This window comes from Dermacentor variabilis, chromosome 3 (genome assembly GCF_050947875.1).
Source record: "Dermacentor variabilis isolate Ectoservices chromosome 3, ASM5094787v1, whole genome shotgun sequence".
Classification (NCBI taxonomy): domain Eukaryota; kingdom Metazoa; phylum Arthropoda; class Arachnida; order Ixodida; family Ixodidae; genus Dermacentor; species Dermacentor variabilis.
The window spans coordinates 206330520-206358171 of record NC_134570.1 but is presented as its reverse complement, the minus strand read 5'-3'; the positions used below and the strand labels follow the sequence as shown (position 1 = coordinate 206358171).

Below are 27652 nucleotides of genomic sequence, written 5' to 3'. Positions count from 1 at the left end.
CTATAAGAAGCCTGTCTCGGCGGGCGGTCGCGCGTCTCTGGCGGACACGCTACCCGCAGCAGCAGCAGCAGCTCCGACCGCGCGTGAGAGGCAGCTATGCCGAGCACCAGCCTCCCGGGAAGCCGCCGGCCAGCCGGGGTCACTGGCACCCATCGGGGTCAGTGCGCCGCTTGCACGATGCTCGTCCTCGTGCTCATGGTCTCTGCCGCACGGGCAGCCCCGACCACGGTGAGTGCCCGTCCACGTTTCCTTAGACCACGACCCGAACTCTTCTTCAGCGGTGCTTTGTAAAAGCCAGCGCCCGGTGCGCGCACACAACGGAGCCTAACGGCGCCAAACGCTCGCTCGCCGGCCTTTGTGAACACGCGTTGCCGGAGCTTTCGACCGCCGGGACTCGAGCGAGAATGCTCCGGCGCGTTGCGCTCCGCCGAAGAGCCACATTTCGCGGCCTCCAGGGCTGCCTTTGCTTGTTTCTTTGTTGTTGTTTTTTCACTGTGTCTATTGTGGATTTATTTGCATCTGTACGCGCCGACGATAGTGCGTGGTGACCGCATTTAGAAGCTCCTCTTCTCGACGTCAGAAAAAAGTGGACTCGGCACACCGGACACTTTCTCGAATCATCTGTCGCCCGGTCCCAGAGGCCCGGAAACAATGAGCGCTGATCGATGGGCGTCCAGAAGGGCCGCCTCGGTTCGGAGCACGCCGAAGATCGCGCATGTCGCCTCTCCTGTGCACCGTCATTCGAGTGTTTTGGGGTCGCAGCCTTCGGGATGATTGACGTCTCAGGCCGAGATGTCTCCAGCACGGGCTCCTTTTCCCCCAGGTGATCGTTATAGCATCGATGAACGGAGAAGCGAAGAATTTGGCAGCGTGCTCCTTTGGACCGTCAGGGTTTATTTATACCACCGTGATGTTGCGAGGCTCGTGGCTTTATCCTTGAGTAGCCACTTTCTATTATTTGTTTGAGGAAACATATATAGAATTGCGTTTTACATCCGAGGTCACTGGAACGTTGTTTGATATTATGACATCAAAGATATAAACGCCTCAGATTTTTCTGAGGAGTAGCACAGCTCGGTGGACAGAATTGCTATTAGTGATAAGCGCAGCCGTTTCTCCATTCGTGCGGCAGTATTGTCGTTCGTGGAAAAGGCCAGGTCAGACTATCAGGAATGTCGCCTTATTAAGTGCCTGAAGGTATAATTCGCTTTGTGTTGCAATCGGATAGGTTTTAATAGCAGCATATATAGTCTTCTCAACTGCTCCCTCCACGAAACAACTGTTTTTTCTTACTCTCAAAACATAATGCGTGGTGGTCGCAGCGTAACTCTGCAACTGTTCCTCTTTTCTTTTCTTTTTTTTCGTGCATGTGTAAATCGTGGTCATGGCAGCATACATTTGCCTTTCGTCATAAATCTTCTGCTTTTGGGGGCAAGCCCTTTATTGCACCTTACTTTGTGAGTAGGAATCCCGAAAGTGGCTCATCAGCCTTTGATTCATCGAAGAGTCTCACAGATAATGAACTATATAAGGACTATGGTCCGTAACGTTTCGGGTGCCTGAGTTGGGCGTAGAAAACCACGAGAGAAAGGTGAGAGAGAGAGAGATACGTTATTACACGTCACGTAATCTTTCTACTTCACATTCTCATGAAGCTGTTTGGTAAAATACGCCGCATCATGTTGAAACTTGTGCGCGCACAACTCGTGCGTGTCACTAACCCACTGAAAGGTCGATCAGAAGACGTACGAGATTAACTCAACAAGCCACCGTTAGCATTTCTACAGCAAAATCAGACCAAATTTTCCAGTCGGGCGGTCAAGTTAAAATTTTCCTGTTAAAAAAAAATAAAAATACTGTTATTAGTATGTGAACACAAGGTGAAATCTTCTGCGAAATTCAGCGCACGCACGCAAAAAACTTCCATAGATTCAATGCGCATTTATTACCCTATCATAAATATGGTATGGTGCCGTCCTTTTACAATTGTATTCTTCAAAGAGTCTCTAAAATGCACATTAGCTATAGCCTGTTTTCAACTATGACTGAAAGTCACATTAATTGATACTGCAATGCTTCAACGTCTGACTCTTGTTCGAAATTTAAAGGATCATTACTGCTGTTGGACAGGTAGCTGTAGCAGACTAGACTGTGCTGTGTTCAGCGCCTGTCCATAAATGGCACATTTACGAAGTCGTACGTCAAACACTGCAACGCTGCGTTTCTCCTCGAACAAGCACTCTCCGTCGTTCGCTATCGTGTCAGCGTGTATTTCTCTATCACGCCAACAACTGCAGGGCAAAGCGATAGCGCTCCGTAGGGTTAAGGCCGTGTAAGCAATAGCATCCTGACTTGTTTTAATTTAATTGACTTGGTGGTTACGCGAATAATTTGCGTGGCGCGAAGTTTTACGTTTGAATGCCGACTATGGCGGCTGCATACCAGCATGGACGGGATGCAAAAGTCTACTACGCTCGCAATCAACATTATTTTAGTATTACAATGTAGGCGTTGCATAGAAGGTGCAAATGTATCTAGCGATTTTCTTGCTAGTTACTTAATGCTTCAACAAATTTAGATTGCAGGAGCTCAGAGTACAAATCTGTAGCGAGCAGTGTGTGAATGTACAAAGCAAATCCTTGCCCCACGATTGACTTCACGTACGCTGTTCAGGAGCATGCGCCCACGTCAAGTGAATAAGTGCTTTACGCTTTGGGATTCGCTGGTTGGTGCCGTCGATGGTTACGAATATATGGAAAGCTGTACGTGCTGCAAACGAGTTGAAACGTAGCCAACAGTTATCAGTAACGTGCGCGCGCATGCTTGCTGCGGACAAAAAGATAAAATTACACCGACGATGGTCGGTACGTGGGGAAAAAATTATGGGTGACCTCCTCGCATTCACGTTTATATACAGTGGGACTTCGCCAAGCTTGTGCAATGACTCGATAAGACTACACAAGGAGGAAACGTTAGCTGACATGAAATCGCAGGTCACAAAGAATGCATCCAAGCCCTCTAACAGGAGTTCTATGACATTGAGAGCACTCACAACATGCATCGAAGAACAGTGCCCACGATTCTGTAGAGGTTACACCAGCGAAGTTAGAAAGCGCCCACAGCGTTTTCCTCGGCCTCGGCTCCGGCTATGTGCGAGCCTTCGTGAGAATTCTTTCGGCCGACGCAGCGCCTACTTTGCAAACAAGTATAAATACATTTAAATGAGTCAGGCCAAGATAAAAGGCAACCCGCTTGTGGAAAAAATGGCTGTGGCTTAGCTAAGGTTAAGCCCAGGATGCGAAGCATACTAGCCTTTATTTTAGTTGTTGAACCACTGTTTAGCCTGGTGAACTGCTGTTGCTTGGCTATATTTGGTTCGGCTAGACAAAGAAACAACTCATGCGTTACTCTGCTTCGCCTTCAGGAGTGGAACGCCACAGCGTTCCCGTCGACCCGCCAAGGGGCGTAAGACAATGGGCTACGGCGCAGCGACTACGCGCCCCGCATTGGACGCGGTGAGCGTCGAGCAACGCAGCGTTCGGCGCGGCAACGAAATGTGCGCCTGAGCAAGCGACGCACGCCTGAGCCTTAGAAACAGCTCGTTTCTAAGGCAACACCGCATTCACTAGAGGCGCTTTTGTACCGCTTTGAAGCATCGTACTCGTGGCTCAGTGGTAGCGTCTCTGTCTCACACTCCGGAGACCCTGGTTCGATTCCCACCCAGCCCATCTTGCAAGAGTTGAGCCAAAGCCACCTAGAAACAAGCGCAGCTGCTTATATACCGCCGCAACGCCGCGAGCGACGGCGCGAGTTGGAGCCCCGTTTCTCCTCTGTCGTGACGTCACGGTGTCACATGGTATGGCGCGGGGTCACTAAAGGTCATTGAAGGCGACACCGCCGCGCCTGAGGAGCTGGGTTGAGCTCTAGTAATATGCTTCGCATAAAAGTATTCACAGGAGTCGCAAAACTCGCCTGTCGTAATGCTCGTACAAAATGTTTTTGTGAAGCCTGCTGTATCAAAGGCTTTAACCATCGAGTCACCAACCTTTCACTCACTCACGGCCACGCACCACGGGGTCTGACAAAAATACGCGTCTATAAAATGGCGCAGCAAATCGTTGAGCAAGTGTGGCAGCAGAGAGTGCACACGTATTATCCTTTTTCTGTGAACGGTGTAAATAACGAATCGTTATTCTATGCAGCCGCAGCCTGCCTCTACGGACAGCGTGAACGTGACGGCAGTGGCGACTCCAGTGGTGACCACCGAAGTCAACAGCACCGGCGGCAGCGGCGGAGCCGAGACGGGCTTCTCGTGCGAGGGGCGCATTTTCGGCTACTACGGGGACCCGGGCAACTGCTCGCTGTTCCACTACTGCGAGCCGTTCGCCGACCCGGAGAACAACCAGTTCGTGCTGCACGCCGCCTACCTGTGCCCCAACGACACCGTGTTCAACCAGCTGAGCCTGACGTGCGCCTACGCTCACGAAGCCCTGCCGTGCCGCCGCGCGCCCGAGTACTACTACATCAACTCGCACGTGGTGCCCGCAGACAGCAGCCAGGACAGCACGCAGGTGAGCAGGACTCCGCCCAACACGCTTGCACGGCAGATCACGAAGCATCACGCGTGACGGTGCTTCTATAAATATGGCACCAAGGAGAGGGACGCGCACCGTACACTCTCATCTCTCTCGTGCGATACGACACAGTCTGGCGCGCAATGCTCATAGAAACAGGACGTTTTTGTTTCCGCTTTCTTTCTCATTCATCTTCCTTTTGCTTTCTTTTAATTGGGAAAGAGTGGGCAGGGGGCACCAAGTCCTAAAACGGATTGTCCTCAAGCGCTCGTGCTTTTCTACGCCACAGATCGCATTATTTATCACGGTTCGGGTTACGAAAGTATGTTCGCTTATCAGCACCAGCAAGCAATTTCTTACGGCGTGGACGCTGTATCCTAACGTGCTCGCAAAACGCGATACTTAATTGATAAATATTTGCTCCGGTGCCAATCTGATCGGAGCTCTTACAAGGCCGGGATTTGACGTAACGAGTTGAAGGTAGCGCTTCGAAGCTCCATGGGCTGCTTTGGACGGTCATCGGCAGAGGCTCTCAAGGTGCCGAAGCTCCTCTAAATCGTCCCCCAACGATTACGGCCTCGTGCCCGGTGTTTTACAGAGGTTCCACGCAGGAACGATTCGAGAGACCGAGCAAAGTGCAAACTCGCATAAAACACCAAGTTCCAAGTGAGTCATCCGAAGTCTATCGTTCATGGTGATACTTTTTCAGTATGGATTTTCAAAAAACATGGCATCAACGGCCTTTCTCTTCATCGATGACAGAAGCCCTTAGGGTACCTTCCATTTGGTGGTTCGCGTGATCTGCACTGCAGGAATTCGTGTTTTTCAAGAAAGTGTGTACTTTGGCCATTTAGTTCTTATGTTCTGATATCCTTTGTTTATATGCCGTGTATCTCAGTAACGTTAGTCAAACAGTTCGGCGAAAAAAAAGGGATTTAAAGAGCACTATGCGGGATACGAATACAAGACTTAAGGGGTTCGGCCGTCAGCGCTATGAAGACTAAACACCCCAGGTCCAAAGATCGTATCGTGCAGAGTGCATTTTTAATATTTCTTTTTTTCGTTGAACAGGGTTCTCACCAAACATTCGCCTCATAGCCTTATCCTGGTAGCTTCCCTGATTCGTGCGCATACTTGATGTCATACTCGTAAACTGAGGCAGCTGTAGTTTCTACCATATTCATTAAGGCACTAAAATATTTATTCTTGGCGATTGTTCAGCATTTTACACAGTGCTATCGTTTTCTTCTATGCGGCCAGCGCTTGGTTTCCTACACAAAAGACATAAGCATGACTACCGCACTCATCGATGTGAAGACTCGTTCCACTCGCGTTTTGATCCATTCGTAAACAACCAAACACCCTAAAGAAGAGGTCTTCACCGCAAAAGTGTTTCGCTTTATTGACAGCATTGGAGAAAATAAAAATGCCTACATTACACCCTACAAGCCTTATCTAGTCATTTGTTATGATGTAACTTTTCCAAAAATTTGCTCAGCTTTCAATTACGCGATTGAGCTTTTGGACAAGGGCAACGCGCAACACCTCTCAGAGAGCACCAAGTGGCCCCTGCCGGCGTCGATATGCGCTCCATCGATGGACGCCGCGATACCTGTCAGACAGTTCTGGAAAGATGAAGATTTCCGGTGCATTTTTATGGCGTAAGAGGCACTTATATGCACCATTATCTTGAATAGCTGCGAACTGCCGTCACTTGGACGCTGTTTATTTAACTCAGGCCCATAAAGATGAAGGACTTCCATCGCTTCCGGCTTTCTCGTTCTGGCAAAGCCAACGCAGCCCTCGCGCAATCTTTCTGTTTTGTTTTGTTTTTTCTGCACTCCATTGCGTGCTCGAAGTTCGTCATTTTCCGCGTGTTCCTTGAAGTTAAAAAGACCGGTTTAATGCGGAAGTGTTGACATGACGTCGTCTGTAATAGCCTCGGCACGACTTCCGCGTGTCTGCGCGAGGAGTAAATATTAAATAATCGTAAAGGGTTTGCTGTCAGTCAATACGTTATTGACCTTCAAACATGTAAACGTTCCAAGGTCGACACAATACAAGCATATTTTTTTATTCGTGGAGGAAGAGCTCTTAGCTCAAAACTTGACATCCAACGCCAAATTGATGTGATCAGGGAGACAGGCAAGTGATAACATTGAACCGTGCGTCCACCTGCAATTCTTTGCACCAACGAACTAATGACAGGAAGATCAGATGAACCGTTTTGAAAAAAAAAACGCAAATTTAGAGCGATGTCGATTAAGCGACTTTATAGGACAAGGAATGTGGCATGACCGTCTGCGGCATTATTTTAATCATCAATCGCTCAGGCAACTCAGTGTGCTCCAGAACAGGACAGCGCATACAGCGAACGTCCAGGCCATCTCATCACTGCAACAGCTACGAGAAAGCCCATACGGTGGCAGAGCTCTTCCATGTTATCGTTGAGTAGACATCATGACGAGAGAAAACGCGGTGGAGGCTCATGGACAGATCATGCAGCAATTTTCGCGGGATCGTGTCAACAGGTCCAAATTCTGCGTGAGCATGTCCTGTAAGAAAGTATCCGAGGACAACGAAGACAATCTAAGAAGGATGCCGTGTGATTAATTGAAGAAGTGTTTGGGCGTATCTTATATCAGTGAAGTTTCACGCAAGCGCCGTGCATTTGAGAAAATTTGACCCAGAAGAAATTGGGTGCATATTTTAAGAAGAATACGGTACGAAACAATAATGCCATACTATTACAAGACTCTAAGGTCGAGTGTAATGATAAAAACAACGGAATATCAGATTTATTTTTTTATTATGAAAGAGCCCTTTCACTTTCTCGCACTCGCGTGTTAGATAGTTTCTGCCCCCCTCTGCCTTCCCCGCCCAAAAAGAAAGAAGAGTACTGAAGCCGCGTACCAACAGAAAATTTGATACGTAGATCCTTTTATTGCTACATGCTCTATGCTGTCACAATTAATGACTAATTTCTCGGCGTTTCTTTTCTCCTTATACTACTCAAGCTTTCGCCTACTGTTTAGGTCAGTGAACCATGGGCAGGAAAGCGTAGTGTGGTGACTGCGCATCAAGTTCCCACCCGCAACAGCGAATAGCTTTCCTTAATCAGTAAGTGCTAGTATATACGACCTTTGTTCAACAGGGCGCGAAAGTGGCCTAAACCGAAACTCGTCCTTTTACTCATCACCATAACGTGCATACGCGCGGCTTTCCCCGCAGGACTGCATTTAAACACGGTTGATATAACGCATGTTGATGCTGCGATAAATTTAAGCGCCCTATAAACAAAGCATGGCACCACTGTAAGCACTTGTTATATCACGTGAAGCTGAAAAAGGAAAGAGAAACGCTCTTGCCATTCCACACTATGAAAGCGGATGTACAGCGAAGCTGGTGCAGACGTTAGTCAAGTACCACCACCCCGATGGACGCTACACAACCACCGACACCACCACATGCGACATACGTCACGCGCGCACGCACGTGTGCGGAAGTGCGTCATACATCCTGATTCTACTATATAGGCCGCCCCCCAAGCGAAAGTTCCTTATTGAAATAAATTAATGTATCGGAGTAAATTGCGTCAGGTAATGCGGGAAGTACGACTTACGCACACACTACAGACATGATACTCCAAAGCTATCATGTTATTCGAACAAATGAGAAAACATGTATCTGTTACGCGGAAACTGAAAGACAATGCCCTTTTCCAGCTGACATTAGAGGTCCGAATGACTGGCGGCTACCGTTAGGTGGCGGTACCGTTATCATAGCATACATCCTGATTCTTGTAGGGCCTCTGCTTAGCGCAAGTGCGTTATTGAAATAATTGAATTTCTCAAAGTAAAATACGTCATAAAATTTGTAAAGTACGACTTACACATTACCTGCATACATGATAGCATCACATTGTAATTTCGAGAAAACATAATTCTGTTGCGCGAAAACTCAAACGCAAACCTCTTTTCGAGCAGCAGCTTTTTAGATGAGCACACCACTAAAAATCCTGCCCAACTAGAGGCTAACAACCTCGCTGTAAAAAAAGAAGAAAAGAACTTTACGTGTACTACAATGTGGTGCGCAAGACGCAAATAGAACAAGGACTCCGTGCTGAACAAAGGTCCCAAAATAACATGAGCAAGCTAAGACTACCTGAAGTTCTTCAGCAATCAACATAAGTGCCTTTAGTGGACCGTTTATGTCCCGTGCAGCCGTGTCCCGTGCAACTATGTGCAGCCCACAGGCGAACGTCCGCACAAGCGGTATGCGTTTAGAGTAACAATAGAGAGTTTTAGAATAGGGGCCGCAAACATTTTGGGTTCCCAAAGAAATAGCGTCAAAGTCATTGCGCATGCGCGACACGCGAACTGCGTTAGGGTTTCGCTTCGGGCGTGGTATTTCACTGATTTAGCGGGGGCCCCACAAGCTGCCCCAGAAACTTAGCGCCAAGAAACACGGCGGCACCCATCGAAGCGACGCTCTAATCTAGCACCAAACTGGGCTCGATTCGTGGTGACGTGGGAAGTTCGTAAAGTAGGAGAAGGAACTGCTGTTATCGCTTTCTCTCAACTAACGTGTGTAATGAAGATTGATTAATTAGACGACACTGATTTTGAAGTCTATTGCCGATTTCGTGGCTCGTAGGCCTAACCAGCTTAACCTGGCTGTTGAAGGCACGTATAGTAGGTTACTCAAAACTAAACGCAACAAAGTGCTAGCAGCTGATAGAATAACCACCGACTAGTAAATAAACACGAATACTTAAGTCTAAATAACTCTTCTTATAAGATGGGACATTTTACTTTAATATTTATAATAGCTTTTCTTTGATGCCCTAGCGGCGCTGCAAGCGCTAAACACTATCCACAAACGCAAAGCCTTATTCTACAACTCTTCATTCCTGCGTGCCCCAACGCTAACACCCGCAAAGGTCTTCCAGGTCCCAAAGTTTTAGGGCACCTATAATAAAGCTATCTAATATCCTCATCGTGGCAGTGCGCGATGTACTTGGTGTTGCTCGCAGTCTGCAGAGAATAAAGAGCAGCAAGGTGAGCACTGCGCTTATGCAGTCTGTCCTCGTCTCGCTGCTCTGTCTTCCCTTCCGAAACAATATCCTCACTCGTGCATATCCGTAAGTTTCTCATGACCGGGTAATCCGCACTTATCGTCAAACCAATAGATGCAGACCCACCGCAGACCTTCGTACAGGCGTGTCGCATGTCGCGGCGTAGCTCTTGCGGCGGCTGACTTGCGCTCTCGAATCGCTCGAATTTCTCTACGGTCATCATCGCCCAGCACCCTCGTTCAGAGCCCACAGATCGCGTAAGTGTTCAGAAATGCAAAACGACCACTGTTCACGAGATTCGAGCGCCTCACTCGTCAGTGATAATTAGTCATCGCAGTCTGTGCATCCTATAGACACATCTCTAAAAAGCGTGGGCACATTTGCGACGTGTGTAGCTACACGGGCGCAACGGCCAAGAAGGAACTCGCCGCTGTACCTTTGAGGCAATGGCGTTTCGTTCCTAAGCTCGAGGTCACGGGTTTGATCACGGCCGTATTTTCTCGAGGCCGTGTTGCAGCAACACTCGCGTGCTTATATTCATACGCACGTTAAAGAATCCCGCAGGGTTCAAATTATTCAAGAGTCTTCTATTACAGCGCGGCTCATAATCATGTCCTGGTTCTGACACGTCAAACACCATAATTAACGCTTTAAAGCAAGAAGATGAAGAAGAAGTGTGTATGTTCGCAAATCGCGGTTCTCAAGAAACTGCAGAAACTAGAGCTGTAACTGCTTAGCACTTCGAGTGAAGCGGTAATTTCTATTTACTTTTTGTTCATGCGACAGCAAACGCTGGTAACAAAGGTGCATACACTAACCAACTCAGATTGAATGCTGACAACAAGCGCGGCGGGAACGCCTCTTTGATGTTTGCGATTTGTCAAGTGTTCGCGATGACGGTAAAGGGACACACTAAATATGTAGTTTAGCCAAGCACTTAGATTATTGTTATTGTGCTATGTTGCTTGCGCACAAAGGGCGTGCTGAACGTCCGTGACCATTTTAGATTTGTAATTATTTATACAGGTGTGTTTTCATTTCAGTAAAGACAGCAACATTTTGCACAGGGAACAAAGCTAACCTTCAAGCCTTCGTAGATATGTCCACATTTGCCAGATTTTCCCGCAACTTAGCGCAAACGTACCGATTTTTTTTATTATGATTCCCAGTCAGAGTCGTGGCTGCCAGAGTACAAGCTCTGCGCATGTGTTGCCATTGACTGAACCCGTTAACCTACTTTATTTGGTCCACCTGCACTGGTCACGGTGATGGGCACAACTCATGCGCTGAGCATCTCTCCCAGGTGTAGGACAGAGAGGGTGGGATATTGGAATGAGGATTTCCGGAGAAACTGCGCTGAAATTTTAGAGATTAGACGTCATTTGCCATTTGTAGTATTAGCAAAAACCTAAACGCGGGCGATGCCGAAATTACAACAATGCGTTGTTCCCTTTCCAGTCTCATATTTATTTGTTACAATACATTAATTCAGACAGCCAGACGTACACTTGGGATTGAGTCCATGTTTGTAAACCGGTTACTGGGTGATTAGACGTCCAACTTCTATGTAAATACGTGTAACACGCGCTCTAGTTGGCTATTTTTACTCTAATTTCAATTTATGCTCGTGGTACATTCCCGTTTATTTCGGTGCCGTTAGCTGTTTCGCTCGACGAATTTGTTCCTATGCACAGCCTTAGACAGCAGATCGCGCAATATCAAATCAATTATGCGCGGAAACCCGTGTGCAAATGCCTTATTTTGGAAGGTGCCAGTGTCGTCACTGCCTGCTGTTGTTTGTTAAAGCTACCGTGAAAGAAGAAGTCTGGTGTTTTTAGACAACAAAAATAATACTCATTCAACGTAAAGTCGTGCATAACTTCTTCTATATTTCCAAGAAACATAAGGCGTGCACTGAATTTTTATACTCCCCGTATATTGCCGCGCAATGACACGTGATGAATTTTAAGGTTTGCTGCAGGCAGGGGCACCAACAAACTCCGCAGAAAATCATTAATCACGCGGGCTCTTCCCTATAACGGAAAAAAAATCGAATGCGATGACATGGTTATTCGATAGGATTATGATATGTACCAGCAATTGTCGTAGCTAAAGCTTAGTCTTACGCGTATGATATTTTTTGCGTAATAACGCAACATGACTGATTTGGTTGCTTGCGTCGCAGATGCGTTTGGGCCGGTGTGTAGAAAATTTCTGCGAATAGCAGTCGGGACTCAAAAATTAAGAAAAACGCAAATGCTGGCTGCTGACTGTAATGCTTGTTGTTGTGAAAACAAAATTTATAACTGCGCATAATTAACAAAAGAAAACTCTATCATCTTTCACATATGTCAACGCCAAATTCGTTGGGAATTATGCTTAAATAAACATGAGAAAGAGGGCGAGCGACCCCATGCGAGTGCTTCTGAAATTTTGCGCGCTCTGTTCTCACAATATTTGTTACGTGATCGCAAAGATCATATTTCGCGTTTGAAAATGTTTCACACCCTTTAAGAATCTCGCTATACTACAAAGATACCATGGCCACAGGGCAAGCATAGTGGGTTGCTCCAGTTACCCATCTTCCTATTCGTGAAATAGTAGGTTGTGCATTTGTGTTTGCTTCTCTGTGCTAACACGTAACAGGAGAGAAATGCGGTCCAATGCTCATAATTGTCGCAGGACAGCGCTCACATTTGTCGTCTTCCGCTACTCCATTTTCCAAGCCATTTTCTCGCTCAAATACACGTAAAAGTTTAAAGTAATAGCTCTGCAGAAACCCACAAGGAGAAGAGAAGTAATTAATAAATGAAAATCAGATCGTAGAGCGGCTGCCCCGGAAAGGCGGTGGGCCGGGTTCGAGTCCCGGACCAGGACGAATTTTTCTTCAACTGCGAGGCTTTTCTTTTGAGGAACCCGTGTTGGTTTCCATTGTAGCAATTGGTACGATTGGGTGGATGTCTGATTTTCCGTTTATTAACAAATAAAGTTTCATATTTCCGAACATACATATAGCATACGTGTTGATAGGTGCAAAAGTGCGAAAATTTAGTATCAATGCAGCATTGCAGGCAAGAGCCAGCTACCAACCTTTACCAATCTGCAACCTTTGCCGAGATTTCCGAAGGCACTGTGCACCGGACAGGTGTTCAATATCATTATTCTCGACAAATCTAACTAGTGTCATTTGTCGATTATACTGTAAGAAATGTGAGAATACTAACCGCCAATGACGTAAAAGATTGAAGAGTTGAAGGTATCAAAGATGCCGTAGAACAAACATAGCCCGACATTTCTGGTAAAAGCGCGGGCCAAGCTGTACGTATAATCAGAATGTGCACAATACATACCGCACGCAAGCGTCCCACCTCACCCCATGCGCAAATTACAAGGCCATCGGCGTTGTCAGCACGCACAAGGCTGACTCGTAACGGTGCGTGCGTCGCACACGTGGTGTTCACGCCAACCGAGGCAGTGGAAGCTTCGCCCGCTTTCTATTGTGCTAAAAGCTTTCGCCAACATTGTTGCACGCATATACACATCCATCAGCATGGTGCTGGTTCTTGTTACACGCCGTGGTTTCGGTGCTGCGCATTCTACGTGCTTCGCCTGAAAGGCGTGCACGATCGCCCTGAGGAAGGCAATGACGAACTCACTCTTGCTTAAACTGCCAGCTACAATGGTCAGCGCTCCAATGATGATGATGATGAAAAACTTTATCCCTCTTTAAAGGGAAGGGGGCAACGGAATAGAGGGTGGGGGCAGGAACTACTTGAAGTAGGCCTCCTCTATCCTCTCAGCCCACTCCAGGATGGCCTCCTGAAGGTCTGTTCATGTCAGTGGAGCTTCTAAATAGTCTTCAGAGTAATTGCTCCTTCATTCGCGTAACGATATAAGTATAGTAAGTGCGGAGACCACACAGCAATCTTTCAACGGTTATCCCTGAAGCGTAGCGTGGTATGACTAAAATGTAATGCGCATTCGAGACATTATGCACTTTAAAATCTCAGTGTGTTACGAGGTGTCACGCCCAATCAGAACGTATTTCTAGCCTGCTAGGTTTCGCCGGCCGTATGAGTACTGCAAGTCGAAGCTCGCAAACTTTGTTATCCTCTCTTTGTTCTCCACGTACGTAGTCGTTATGCACGACTGATTACGCTTTAAAAATCGGACCAAATTATGCTACCCAAGTTTCCACAGCAACTCGCGGGCAGTAAGAAACGGCGCTGTTTGAGAGCTTCGTACTAATTGCAACCGCTTGGAGATCTATAAAGGGCAGCCTGCACACGGAGGCGCTTCCATCGGAATGAGCCAGCCAGACACCTCACTGACCACCTCGTGCTCAGCCACGGCTCCTGGTCATGCTACGGAATGTGCAGTAATATTTCGAGCAAAAAATATATCACCACGCGTGTTTCTGTTCGCCCACCCCATCGCTTAAGTACTACAGCATTTACCAAAAGTAATACAAGCCTAAAGGTCTATATAGGGTCTATAGCACCAACGAAAACGGCATTTGTTGCATGCCTGCGGCTGTGCTGTCATTTTCACTGTCATAGGCATGGTCCAGTTTCGTTAGTTTTCTGTAGTCGTAGCGCGACAGCCCGTTCAGAATGTCTCTGCACCACCTGCCCCCCCCCCCCCTTCCTGGCTATACGCTATGCCACGAAATTCAGATGTAGTCACCGGTAATTGGAATGTGATCCCCAGCGCGGAAATCTTTCGCACTAACATCTTCTTCCCAGTAATAAAGTATCTAGCCTTTACAGGAAAGTCGCAGTGCAGGATATATGCCATAAAATGCTTACTAACCCAGTTTATTTTGTTCACCACTTCACGAAAGTTAGTAGTTTTTAGATGCTCTGTGCCAGTTTTTAATTGGCTACCTTCATACAGCTGGCAACTGTACAGGTGCCGCCTTCGGAGAGTGGCACCGTCTCTCCAACCCTTCTTGAGCTCGGGCCACCACAAGAGGCAAGACCTTGTGCGCATTCCTCGAAAGACCAGGAAGAGGTCTCGTGGGTCAAAACGGTTCAACGACACGGCAGTCGCATGCCTCGGACGTTTTCAGCGCCTGCGAGCAAATATTGGTTTCGGTGCAAGCGCGAACAAAGAAGCGCCCAATCGAAGCTCTTGGGGGCCAGAAAGCAAGCACTCGCGGGGATTCCCCGTGAGTGAGCGGCCGGCAGAACGATATGCGAAGCGGCGGCGCGCGCTGCTCCCAGCGGCTGGGCGCGTGCCTCGCAGCGCGCGTAATTCTCGCGACAGGCGCATCACAAAGGCCCGTCTTCCTCGACCGCGCGGCCCGCGTCGTCGTCGAGGCGGCGCACGCGGAAAACGGGCCCGCGCCTATTTCGAGCGAGCCGAGATTGGCAGCGGCGGCGGCTGCCGATGGCAGGGGCCGGCGTGCCCGATAGGAAACCAGTTCCCCGTGTCGAGCAGGAAAAACAAACACGCGGGCGTCTTGCTCTGCCGCGTCGAACGCCGCACCGCATGCAACCCCACCCCCCTCGTGGGCCTTCCTCCGCTCTGCGGGACATCGCTTCGGTGAAAGCAACTGACACCGAATACCTGTCCCCTAATCGGTTACTGTCGCCTTGTTCCCGCGATTTTTGATACTTTTTTTTTTTACTGTCCGCTAGGAGAAGGTGGTCAGAAAACGGTGCCTTCGGGCTTCGGCGTGTATGTGACAGCTTTAAGGGCCGAGAGTCGCACCTGCAATCGCACAAATGTCATAGCGAGTCGGCGTTCTCTCTTGGCTCGAATCCGCCGCCCGGTCTCCGTTGTGGAGCAAAGCAAGAAAGTGCAGTCCTCCATATCATCTGGCAGTGCAAAAAAAAAGAAAAAGAAAGCGGACTGCTTATTTAGCTCCATACCAGATCCACATGGACCTTAGAACACCGTCTTGCACCTTTATTCGGCTAGGATTTCTTTATTGGTTCGTGGACATTTTGTTTTATTTATTTATTTTTCTTTATTTATTTATTTATTTATTTATAAATCAATCTCGACCACAGTGCGCCTCAGTGGAATAACTAAAGAACCGCCCAAAAACTGCTGTTAACCTACCTGCAAGGAAATACGTTCTATACGTACACTAGCAGCCTGTTGCCGATGTAAACTGCAAGGTGCATAACTAATAGGAATATCATGACCTAACGAAGATTCATATCATGGTTTCATGATCCTTAGTTGCACTGTTTTACGGCACCTTCGCCAAGCGGGTAGAGCACGGGGCAGCGCCAGTGAGGGAAGCTGTAACGATTGGAGCCATCCGAGCGAATCTGATGGCATGCAATTAAGCAGTGGTGTAGCAATAGCTAAATTACCCGAGTACAATAATGTTTTTGTTCTACTGATTGCCTAAAGTTAACCTGATACACGTTAGAGCAGTACTATAGCGCATGTAAGTGTGACAAAACTGCAAAACACGCGAACCGGGAGAGGAAGAGGGCTTTCATTCACATTTCTCGTCTTTTTTTTATTCTGGTGGTAATGCTTTATAGCGTTACTTAAGAACGGGATAGTTGCGAATCGTATGCACGCATTTCATAGGTGGAGTCAAGAGCCTCTTCTCCTTTTGTGGAAAAGTTGTGGATGCGTGAAGGCAAGGAGAGCAAAGCTTGGAAGTCGGCTCGCGGTTACTCGCAATTACGACTTTTTTTTCGAGACGGACACCGCGTTGTCATAAAGTTCGTCAGTGAAACGCATTGCGCATACATGACAGAGTAACAGGACCGGCCTACACTATCACAGTCTAAGAAAGAGTTGCACCATTTGGGGCTCGCATTATTCCCTAACAATAAGCGCCGTCTAATTATGCGCGTGTTTCCTTCCTTGGGCCCTCCGTGCTTTCAAGTCGTGCGCATGACGATCACCGTTTGTGAGCAAAGAAAACCGTCACAAAAATTTTGAGAGCCTTCAGTTTCTGCCAAGTGTAGCGGAATGACGAAAGTACTGAAAGTTGGACTAGTCGGTAGCTACTCATGAAACGGCAGCGTGCACACAAGAAACGAGACACACGCCGAAGGTAACACACAAGCGCTGACTCACAACTCGGTGTATTTTTGGAAAGGAAGTTAAATTTATACCACGTGCTTCAGCAAACACTCTCAAATTTTTTAAAGGTTGCCTGCGGAAGGTAGCACAATTTTAGTTCAATAGCTGGTCTACTCGAAGTGGCCGACATTACTTGCGCAACAAATTGAAATGCATAATCTGCTAATTAACAAACACTCCATAATTAAGTTCTTAACTAATTACCTTATGGCTCATATTGCAATTTACATATTCTAGCCGTGGAGTTCGCAAGGTGGATCTACTTGGAATGGATTCTGAGGATGACACCAGTTTCGAGATATTACTTCCCGAACTTTGCGCAGAAATGCATTGGTGCTCCAGTTACTTTTGTGCTTCAATGCATGAAACAAAGTTTTGATAAGAAATTTAGCGGAACGAGAGTGCATTTTTCTGCAGAGTTGGAGAGTTAATATCTAGAAAGTGGTGTCATCTTGAAAATTTGTTCCACGTCGATCGGCCTTGCGAACACCGCGGCTATAATTTGTAAATTGCAATATGGGCTTCCTGGCCTATACAACGCATCATGGCGTGACGGCCTGGTCCCTACCACGTGCAAACCCAGTCGGCTTCTTCCACTCCTCAAGCCTGGCGAGTCTCCACTGGATTTGTTATCTGACCGTCCGATAGCACTGGCTAGCTGTGTCGGCAAGGTAATGGAGAGAATGATCGTTACGTGGTTAGAATGGTACTTGGAATATCCGAACATCTATCCAGAGGTAATGGCTGGCTTTCGATGCGGACGCTCCTCAATAGATAGCGTTTTTGACCTTGTAACGTATGTACAGCACAAGAAACATCTGAGGCGAAACATCTGAGGTCTTATTCCTTGATGTTAAAGGTGCGTACGGCGATGTCCATCATTATGCGATTCTGTACGCCTTAGAAGCTGTAGGGATTGGTGGACACGCCTTTCGCTGGACACGCAGCTATTTGAATGGAAGATCTTTCTTTATTTTGATTGAAGACGGACCAACGCCACCGAGCTATACCAGTCGTAGTGTACCGCAAGGCGGAGTACTCAGCCTGACCTTGTTCAACCTGGTGCTCGTTTATGTCGCCGATTTCTTACTGCAAATCGTTCAGCTCTCCATATATGCAGACGACATTTGCATATGGGCTTGAGGAGTGACACATGTGCAAGTCCGCGCACTACTTCAGAAGACTTCAGTGGCCGTGTCAACATACCTAAGAAGGCAAGGCCTGGAGCTTTCCCCTGAGAAATGTGCGCTCGTTGCTTTTACTCGCAAAGCGATGCCCCCGTATGCTCCCGTATGCTTTGCGTAATAATGACCAAACTTTACGACACAGAAGAACGCACTGCTTTCTTGGCGTCATCATGCATAGGGGCTTGTCTTGGAGCCCTCACGTCTCGTACATGACAAAGCGTTTGGCCGCCATCGTGGACCTTGCATTTCTCGGCCGGAAGTCCTAAGGCGCTACAGTACCATCAATGTTGCAACTTTACAAAGCATTGTTTTGGGCTTCCTGTGGTACAGCTTACCTGTACTAGGAAATACTTGCACTACAAATATCCGCAAACTTCAGAGTGTGCAAGCACAAGCACTCAGAACTTGTCTCGGTCTCCCCGAAACTACGTCATCGATTCCGAACAGTGGCCATTGCTGGAGACACTCCTTAGACAGTCTTTATAGATAAAGATGTCCTGAGAGCGCACATCCGACACCTGACTCGAATTCCTTCACACCATCTTGCTTGCTTGTCAGCAAACAGGCGGCATTCAACTTTTGCCAAAAGTGTTTTAAGACATCAGTCCTACTTGCCACCAGAATTTACGCCTGCTACACGATTATCAGACCCATTGTGGTTTCTGCGCCGACCGCAAGTGCAATTGACAATTACAGGAATCAGAAAGAAAGCTGGAGCGCCGTTGCAATTTTTGAAACAAGCAACTTTGGAACACATTCACAATGTGCACAGATTCCGGCAACTTGTCTACACAGATGGTTCGGTAAAACTCAACAGCTCAGCTGCTGCAGTCATCATCCTGGCAAAATCTGAAGAAACTAAATTAAAAACTTCATGTGTGACCACATCGACGGGTGCTGAACTTGCAGCACTCCAAGCTGCACTTGATTTCATTAATCAGGAACCCCCGCAACAATGGACAATCTTTAATGACTCCAAGGCAGCCCTTCAGTGCATGCAAAGCCCAATGCGCCACGGACCCAATGAACAACTGGCCTCAGAAATTCAACACACGTATCATCGCAGCCATGACACGGAAAACAACATAATCTTTCAATGGCTTCCAGGACATTGCAGCCTCAGCGGAAATGACCACGCCGATGAAATCGCCCGATCTGCGCATGAAAGTAATCAGTGTGTCATGATTGCGCTTTCGCGAACAGACGCTGCGGCTTGGTTGCGACTGATGTCCCGTGAATGTACTTTGCCTCTGTGGGACTCGTACGTTTTCACCATGTGTCGTTTGCGTTTGTTGTATCCGGACATACGGATGCACGTACCGCCTGGGTTACCGCGGCGTGAGCAGACCATGCTGTACCGTCTGTGGTTACGCGTTGCATTTACGAACTCGTATGCTTTCGTAATTGGAATGGCCAACAGCCCCACGTGCGCCACGTGCCACATCGATGAGACACTCGCACATATTATCTGTGTCTACCCGCGATATTGTGCCCAGAGAAAAGTGCTGTGCAGAGTACTGGACCAGTTGGACAATCGTCCACTATCAGAACACAAAGTTTTAGGTCAGTGCTTCCACAGCACATCCACGCTAAAGGCCTTACTCGCTTTCTCGTCGTTAAGATTCCTGCGGTTTGTGGGGCTTCACGATAGACTGTAAGAACGCCGCCCCCTACCGCTCTGTATTGTACGTGGTTTCTTAGTGCTCCTCTCTATTTCTCTCCTTCACCCCTCCAGCTCTCTTTCTCTCTTTATCCCCCTTCAACCTTCCCCCGTGCAGGATAGCCAACCCGAACTACCTCTGGTTAACCTCCCTGCCTTTCTATACATCCTTTTCTCTGTCGTGCAATATGGGCCATATGGTAATTAAACATAATTAGTAATTTTTGTTAATTAGCGGATTATGCATTTCAATTTGTTGTGCAACTAATGTCCGCCACTTCGAGTAGACCACACTATGAACTAAAATTGTGCTATCTGCTGCAGGCAAACTTTAAATCTTTTTTCAAAGTGTTCGCTGAAACAGCCGGTATAATATATACCGGGCATCACACGTAACTTGAGCGAAACTATAAAAATAAGCAAATTCCACGTAGTTGGACAGAACCAATTTAATGTTGTTTCACGTCGCTTGGAGATAATCAGATTATATATTTCATTCCGCCTAATTAGATAATCAGCTTCTCAAATAATATAATTAGATGAAAAGTGTCAATGGGAAAATTGTACATGAGCCCAAAAGACGTGCTACATAAAAGTGTTTTTTTTTTTCGAGCATGAAACAAGCCCGCGAATGCACACAAAGTGCCTCGCGCTGCCCGTCGCGCGGCAGTTCCGCGTGCGAGGACGAGACCTGACGTGCTCTTAGAGTGGGAGAGGATAGTCATCTTCTATAGTGGTACCGAATCTACATTTTTTAGGGAATATATAGTGGTATTCTACGTATAGCAGACACATCCATACCCGCATACAAGAGAGAGAGAGAGAGAGAGAGAGAGAGGAAAAATGCCTTAAAATTTAGTCCTTATCTCACGGGTGAATTGCACTTCTGCTCGAACTCTGAGCCGCTCCCGTTTATATTAATACTATTGTGTTCTGCGCATGCGCTTTCGGCAGCGCTTATGACAGTCGTGCCACACCGATGGCGCCGCGCCTGCAACAGGCCACCATGCTGCAGCCAAGCGCTAGAGGTGACGCGAGAAGAAAAAGCAAAGCACTCTGCGTTAATGTTCAAGCGTATACACAGTGGACACGCACTTCCGACGGCAGGCTAGCCAGGAAACATTCACCTGCAAGTGTCACCTGTAATCACCAGTGGTTTATTGCAGCGCGATACTCTAGCAACCAAAATGGCACAAAGGCCTCCGTTTAATATTAGAGACACACGTTAGAAGCCGTGATTCGCGCACTAGGTTGCCGTAGCCACGTGCTCGTATCACTCAAAATTATGGCCAAGTTGTTCTGGCTGTCGCTGTTGAGGGAGCCAATAGACTTTCTCGAAACTTTGTGTCCCTCAAATTTTTCTGTTTACAACTTAGGCTAATTGACTCAAGGGTCTAAGAGTAGCAATATTTTGTCATTTACTTACTTTAAAATTATGTAATAAACTCGCAAATGAGTTAAATTAACCTAAACCAAACGAACAGTGTATGGCAAGTCAGCGGCGCTTAAATTTTGCTTAAATTCGCAAGGTGGGAAAACTTTCATTGAATGGCGAATTCTTAGAGAATTTAGAGTGTACCACGAAGCTTAAAATATAAGCCTATTCGGGCACCTCAGAATAAATTCCAAAACCCTCGCATGTAAAATCCTGCAAGTACTTGGCTAGGAATACTCACCGTGTTCTAGCAATATGACTTCTTCACAGCACGGGAGCGCGAGTAGTTAAATCTTACCATGTAAATTTTGCAAGGACTGTTAAATGATTTCTCAGAAATTTGAGATCACGAAGCACGGAAGCCAATATCTGCCTTCATAAGAACATAACGACAATAAGGGGCCGCTTACAGCAAAATCATGGCTCTGACTTACGATATGCTTTCGGAATAAGCATCCATATGAATACCTGTAGGTTTCAGAATTATCCGCGAATTCAGTAGACACAGCTCTTACAGATGCACCTACACCTTTGCGTCAGTTATATCCGTGGTCAAAAATAGAAACTGGCGAACCGATATGAAGTAAAATGAAAATTTTAGTTGTGCAGCAACAAAGTCACCAAGAAACCGGCGTAGAAACAATTGTCTTTCAAGCTATTAGCTTTTTAACTAACATCCCAATTGGTACGAGAATATTTCTTTCCTTGATTTAGTTGTGGTTCAGCCCTCCCAACTGAGATGCACATATAAGCTGAATAAAAGCAAAGATAAAAAAAGGCGGACGTCGGAAATTTTGTCCAACTGGCAAGTTCAACAATCATATTCATGGAAAAATCCACGGTTTGGTACAGGCTCAATATTGGAAATCATAACATGTAGAACGGCCAGAAAGAACAATGTCCACATTAACTCAGTGTGTTGCAAAACGCAAGACATCGTTTTGCATTTCCCTAAATAGTTGGAACATATGAAGTTTTCACAGTTTGTCCAATGGAAACTAAATTATTAGGCCACAGATCTCGCTAACTAGCTTCTCGTGCTCTTGGACAATTTTGAAATGACTTGATGAATAATCGCTTCTTTATTGAATCGCCAACCACGAGTATAGAGTGCAGATTTAAAGAAAAGTGCGCGTCCCCGCCGGAAAACCACCGCCCAGCTGAACGAGTTCGCCGCACGCAGGAGTCGAACACTCTTTGCTTGGCACCCAGGAGTGAACGGCCTCGGCAACTGCGCTCTGTCGAGTCACACGGGCCACAGTAAAGCGCACTGCAAGCGGCGCAGCGACGGCAGCGGCTGCACGGGCGCATCATTAGGGCCGCACAGCATTCGGCAAGCGCAGACAATGGAATCGCGCGGCCGCCATTACCAAACTGGAACGCACTTCACTGGCGTAACCACGGCAAGAAGGCCAACCCGGTCGGCACAGTTAGACTCGATTTCGGGTCAATGCTCCGATCTTGCCGACCACGCGAACCGGTGCCTCAACGAGACCATAACCGGGTAACTGCGTTCTCGTTGCGAGAGCAGTGCGTGGACGCACAAGTGCGGCGCCCGCGATGCTTCCAGAAGACGGAGAGTGTTCGCAATACGAGCAGGATTTCTTCGAGAGGTCTCTTTGCCTGGACCGTAGAGCTTCGTAATTGGACGGGTGACTTAGCGCAATAAAAACAAACACAGACAGGAGAAAGATGAGCAAAGACAAGCGCTTTGGTTGTAAGTAGCGCTTGTCTTTGTCCACCTTTCTTGTGTCTGCGGTTGTTATTGCGCTAAGTCACCCGTTCAATTACGGAAACCGAACTAGCCCCACAGTCAACTCTTCCAGAGTAGGGCTTCCTACTCAAATTACTGGAGGGAGCCACTCTGGCATTGCGAGTGGTGGTTAGCACTGCGTGGATTTGTCTGGTTTTTACGCCCGTGGCTTCAGAAGTTCTGTGGCTTTGTTTACTGCTCTTCATCTACCTTTAATGCCCCACATTTCTAAGCAGCCTTGATTTTCTCAATTCAGAGGGCAATAAGACCCCGAGCACATGCATAGTCACTGCGAATCATCGCATTCACAAGTGAATATGTTTTCATGACCAACAATTGCTAAATTCACAAATAGGTTTGAAGCAATAAGGACAAAGTTACGGTGAATCTACGCATACTGGCCACCAACTTCACCCTGACATAAACATTTTCTCTCAAGTTTCCTCTCCCCCAACCCGTTTAACCGCCGCCTTCTTTCCAAATCTGCCGTTGTGGGTACGCGCCATAATATATGAAGAAAGCAAGCAAGCAGTCACACTCGTGCCTGCCGCTCCCGTGCACACTAGCGCCACAGTTATCCTCGATGATTTTTTGGGGGAAAACTCTATGTCCTGGATGGCTGCGCTGGCATATGTCTGAATGCGCCAATTCAGACTAATTTCTCCAGACAGGCACATCTCGGATTACATTAAGACGTCCTGTGCGCAATAGATATTGTTGAATAAGAAGGACGCAAACAGGAAAAGTTATTTCCGATTTATTACCAGAAATAGACTCGGAAAAATTTGAATTTCGTGGCTTTACCTGCCAACACCGCGATTTTATTATTTTGAGGAACACCGTAGTGAAGGACTCTGGATTAATTTTGACCGCCAGGGGATCTATAATTTGCACACGACAGAGAGAAAGGAACAGCGGGCAATCTTCCAGCGCCGGCGTCTTCTAGGCCCCACTTGAGCTAAGCGGCGTCCCCGTCATGCCGAGGGTTGTAGCGAGCGATACTGTCAGGCCGGCTCCTGTGCAATACCTCGCAGGCATTGTGTTTGCGAACGCATTAAACTCATTTTTCATTCATGTTGGTTATTTTTTACTCAGTCCTCGTATTCTATGCACATCTGAGCCTGAAGCACTCCACTCGCCCACTCCAGACTGAGCCTCCGTTCACTGGTTCACCATTTTTTTTCAAGCATTCCACAAACACGAACACCCGAGTGCGGAGCAATGGGAGAATCGGCTCACCAGCAGCGAGCTCACAGCCCAAAGGGCCCTAGTGCAGCACGCAAGCGATGCAGCGCGACTCAGTGGAGCCTTGGAATAGGGGCCCACCCTTGCTGAAGAGAAGTCTCAAGTCGCCAGCGCCAAGAAGATGAAGACGACGGAGACCTCGTAACCGCGAAACTCTTGAAAGACTCAAAAGTTTTCACTCACTCACTCACTCACTCAATAAAGAAACTAAAAGAGCGAGCCCTTTTTCGCATGGGTGACATTTACAAGAACGTGTAATAAAGCTATAACGTGATCGTGTTCATTTTCTGCCGCTGCTAACTAGCGGAACTGCTCCTCGCAGGAGCCCTTTCCGAACTTGCGCCTCGTGCCTCCGACACCCCAGCGGTGCAGCCGGTGCGCCGCCCATCGCAAAAGAAGTAAAGGGCCGTGGCCGGCAACGGCCCCCTGCCATTTGCCTTATTTGCGATTTTTCGCTGCACACAATATTTTCGAAACTTATTGTTTTTTTTCCTACCTCACCCAAACAGCGGCCAGAAAATTTAACGCTAACATTGCCATACGTGTTTGATTTGATTAGACATTGTTTAGGCTTTGTTAGCTGCGCGTATAGCAAAGACCATGCGCCTTCGTTCTGGACCGGAGGCGTTGCCCTTGAGCTTGGTTATGGTGCGTATCGTTTAAATCTTAGTATTCGCTTTATAATTTCAGCTTTCGCTAAGATGACAATAAGGGTACGTAGGAACGACACCATCTCTAAGAAGTAAACACAAATCTGCCCTGTCCGAGGCTTGCCTGTGTCCTTGTCTGTTGGCGCTATGTGTACTTGTTAATGTATTAGTAACGTAAATGAATGGTGAACCTGTCGGTTGTAAGCTTGAACTTGATTTAATTAGGTTTGGCCGGTGAGTTGCCGCTTAAGTCAAATTTATAGGTATGCCTTATACATCTTGTGAAAAGGTGCCATACGGAGCGGAATTTCTATGTTGACGCACACATGAAGCCGGACCACAACGCGCGTCTGACCTCTCCAGCAATGTGGACGAGGTCATACTAAGGCAAGCGGTCAAGATCGCGAGATCAGTGGAAGCGAGTACTCGCTCTTCGAGAGGGAGCGAGGGTAATCGGGGCACCAGGACAAAGGTCGCAGACTAATGAAGCGAGAAATGTGCACGGAGAGAAACAGTACTCGCGTCAGGGAAAAGAACGAACTCGAAAGCGTTCATCATAGCCGGTGCAAGAAAGCAGCGCGTTGCAGAGAAGCGAGCCGCTTCGCTTAAAAATTAGATGGACGCGTGTTCCAGTGATTCCTCGGCAGAGAGTCGGAGTGGTGACCGAGGAGGTGAAAAGTAAGTTGTCACAGTCCACACGCAGTGACTGTTCCAGCAGCGGGTGGGCTGAAACAAGCTTTGGGGCGTCAATTACTTGGGCCCACGGGCATGTGCTGTATTCCGGTCAATTCTGTTACTTTCATCCTTCTTACTAGTTTTCCAATCGTAATAGACCAATCTGATAAAATTTCATTGATTGATTGATTGATTGATTGATTGATTGATTGATTGATTGATTGATTGATTGATTGATTGATTGATTGATTGATTGATTGATTGATTGATTGATTGACAGGGATCCACGACTGACTCGGGAGGCAGCTCGACGGCGGCACCGGAAGGGACGACGACGACGACCACGACCGGGGCGCCCCCTGCGGACCAGGTGGCCACATCGTAGGACACGGCCGAGTGCCGGGGCGGCATTGCGGGGCCGCCGCCTCGGCTGTACATACCCTCCGCTGGTGGGTGGACGCAGGCGGTGCTGCCGTTTTCTGGGCGTCATTATAGAGCAGCGATCAATAGCTATAGCGTAAGAGAGTCTGCAAAGCCGCGCTAAATCCTGACAAGCTTCTCCTTCGCCATCGTTGAAGACGGAAAGAGAGGAGGAGGCAGTCACTGAGCTGTCTCGGTGAATGGGCGCTCAACTTCAGTGGCGAGCCGAATTGAAGATAGTCAGCCGGAAAAGAGAAAGCTGTCGAATAATGTAAAGAAAAAAAGAAACTCTATACAGCGGGAAATTTCGACTTGTGCACGGTGTGCAGATTGGTCAAATTCTTAAAACACGCACAGACTGCCATGATGCGCTTCAGAATATTGTTATTATATGGTTAGGATCTGGTTATTTCATATTGTACGTTATTTGTCATCGTCAGAGTATTTTGGCTTTGACGAATGAATCAGTGGATGCGTGTATAAAAAGGGTGGGTGAATATAAAGGCGGCTCCGAAAACTATTTTCCACAGTCGTTAACATTGAGATTATTCAACGTTAGGCGATGATGAAGCTTCATTTTCTCTGCTAGGAAACTTCCACTTTCAATACTTTCGTATGGCGCAAAATGGCAAATTACAGACCTCTGCGCTGTTTTCTTAACATCCATCTCGTATAACATTTTTCAGAGGCTGTCAAGCATTACCTAAAATAGTGCTGAACTGCTGCTGTTCGAAATTCGAAATGTTTCTTTGGGAAACGTTGTTACGTGAAAGCATGCAAGATATAACACGCAGACGTTTAGGTATATTCCTCCACCTCTTTAGTCACTAAACGAATGCTCCTGAAAAATTATTGTGTGAAATTTGGAATTCTACCATGCTTTTCCACCTGCGTTTAGTGTCGAACTTAATCACGACACAAGTGAACTTAGTGTGATGCACTCCTTCGGACTTGAAAAATATCGGCCTGCACGAGAAACAGGCCTCAGTCCTCTATTTTGCACACTTGACCCATCTCAGCGTTTCTTTATTTATGTATTTACTTATTTATTCACTTATTTGTTTGTTTGTTTTGTGTTTTTTTTATTGTTGTTGCTAAAGGCGGTGCGTGCAACTGTCGCCTCTTTTCAGCGATTCTTGCGACCGCTTTTTGTACCGCTCCACTTCGTTGCTGCACCGAGAGGCCGGCCACCACCATCCGCCGGCACCCATCCAACTTCTCCGCATGGAAGCCCGGCGGCCGACGTTCAACACGGCGTTGTACGGCGCTGCCCTGCGACATGAAGCATTATTAAACCAAAACATTCCAGCCACCATCATGTTCTCCTTTCACCGCGTATCGCGATGACCCGTCAGCAGCGTTGCGCTGCTAACCGCGAGGCAGCGTGTTCCGAACGCGACCACCTCGACCGCATTTCAATAAAATCAGCACACGAACAGGCACAGGGGTTGGCTTCGATTCTTCTACACATTTAAAAAAATAAGAACCACAAGGGGTCGAACCTTTTCCTTAATTTTCTGCACTGCACTAAGGCGTCCTTCGCAGCGCAGTTATTATTAACCTAGAGGCATCAAGCGCGTATTTTGTGTCGGCTCTGGCTAAATATGGATTTAAGCAAAGCACATTCAAAACATATTGGCTTGACTCATAGTGATGTGTTGGGTGTCAGCGGCTACGATGAGAACCCTGGCGACGTTCTGCGGCTGCCCTCGATTTGACCTGCAGCGAAAATCCCTGTGCGCCATGGACTGGGATGTGCACAGGATCGTCGACTGTCCACTCAAACAGTGCCCGAGAATCGGCCTAACCACTTGGTGGTCCTTTAAGCAATAGAAGGCACATTTAGGTTTTTTGCGCATTGCTGCACTGAGCTAATGTATTCGAGTACGTGGCAATGTCCGCGTGCGTGAACCTATT

The 27652-nt window shown here is 47.3% G+C and overlaps 2 protein-coding genes across 3 annotated transcripts in view; one reads left to right on the top strand and one right to left on the bottom strand.

Annotated features, from left to right (window-relative positions):
• Positions 1–4: 4 nt before the first annotated feature.
• LOC142576607 (uncharacterized) lies at positions 5–26954 on the top strand. The gene is made up of 4 exons (XM_075686809.1): positions 5–228; positions 4203–4571; positions 25596–25764; positions 26866–26954. The coding sequence occupies exons 1-3, from the start codon at positions 97–99 to the stop codon at positions 25698–25700; spliced, it is 606 nt and encodes a 201-aa protein (XP_075542924.1). The 5' UTR covers positions 5–96; the 3' UTR covers positions 25701–25764; positions 26866–26954.
• The window catches only part of LOC142576606 (urease accessory protein UreD-like), a 91680-nt gene continuing 90920 nt past the window's right edge, over positions 26893–27652 (bottom strand). For both annotated transcript variants that reach the window (XR_012826883.1, XM_075686808.1), the window contains one exon: positions 26893–27007. The gene's annotated coding sequence lies outside the window, so the exon portion shown is untranslated. The remainder of the gene's footprint in view (positions 27008–27652) is intronic.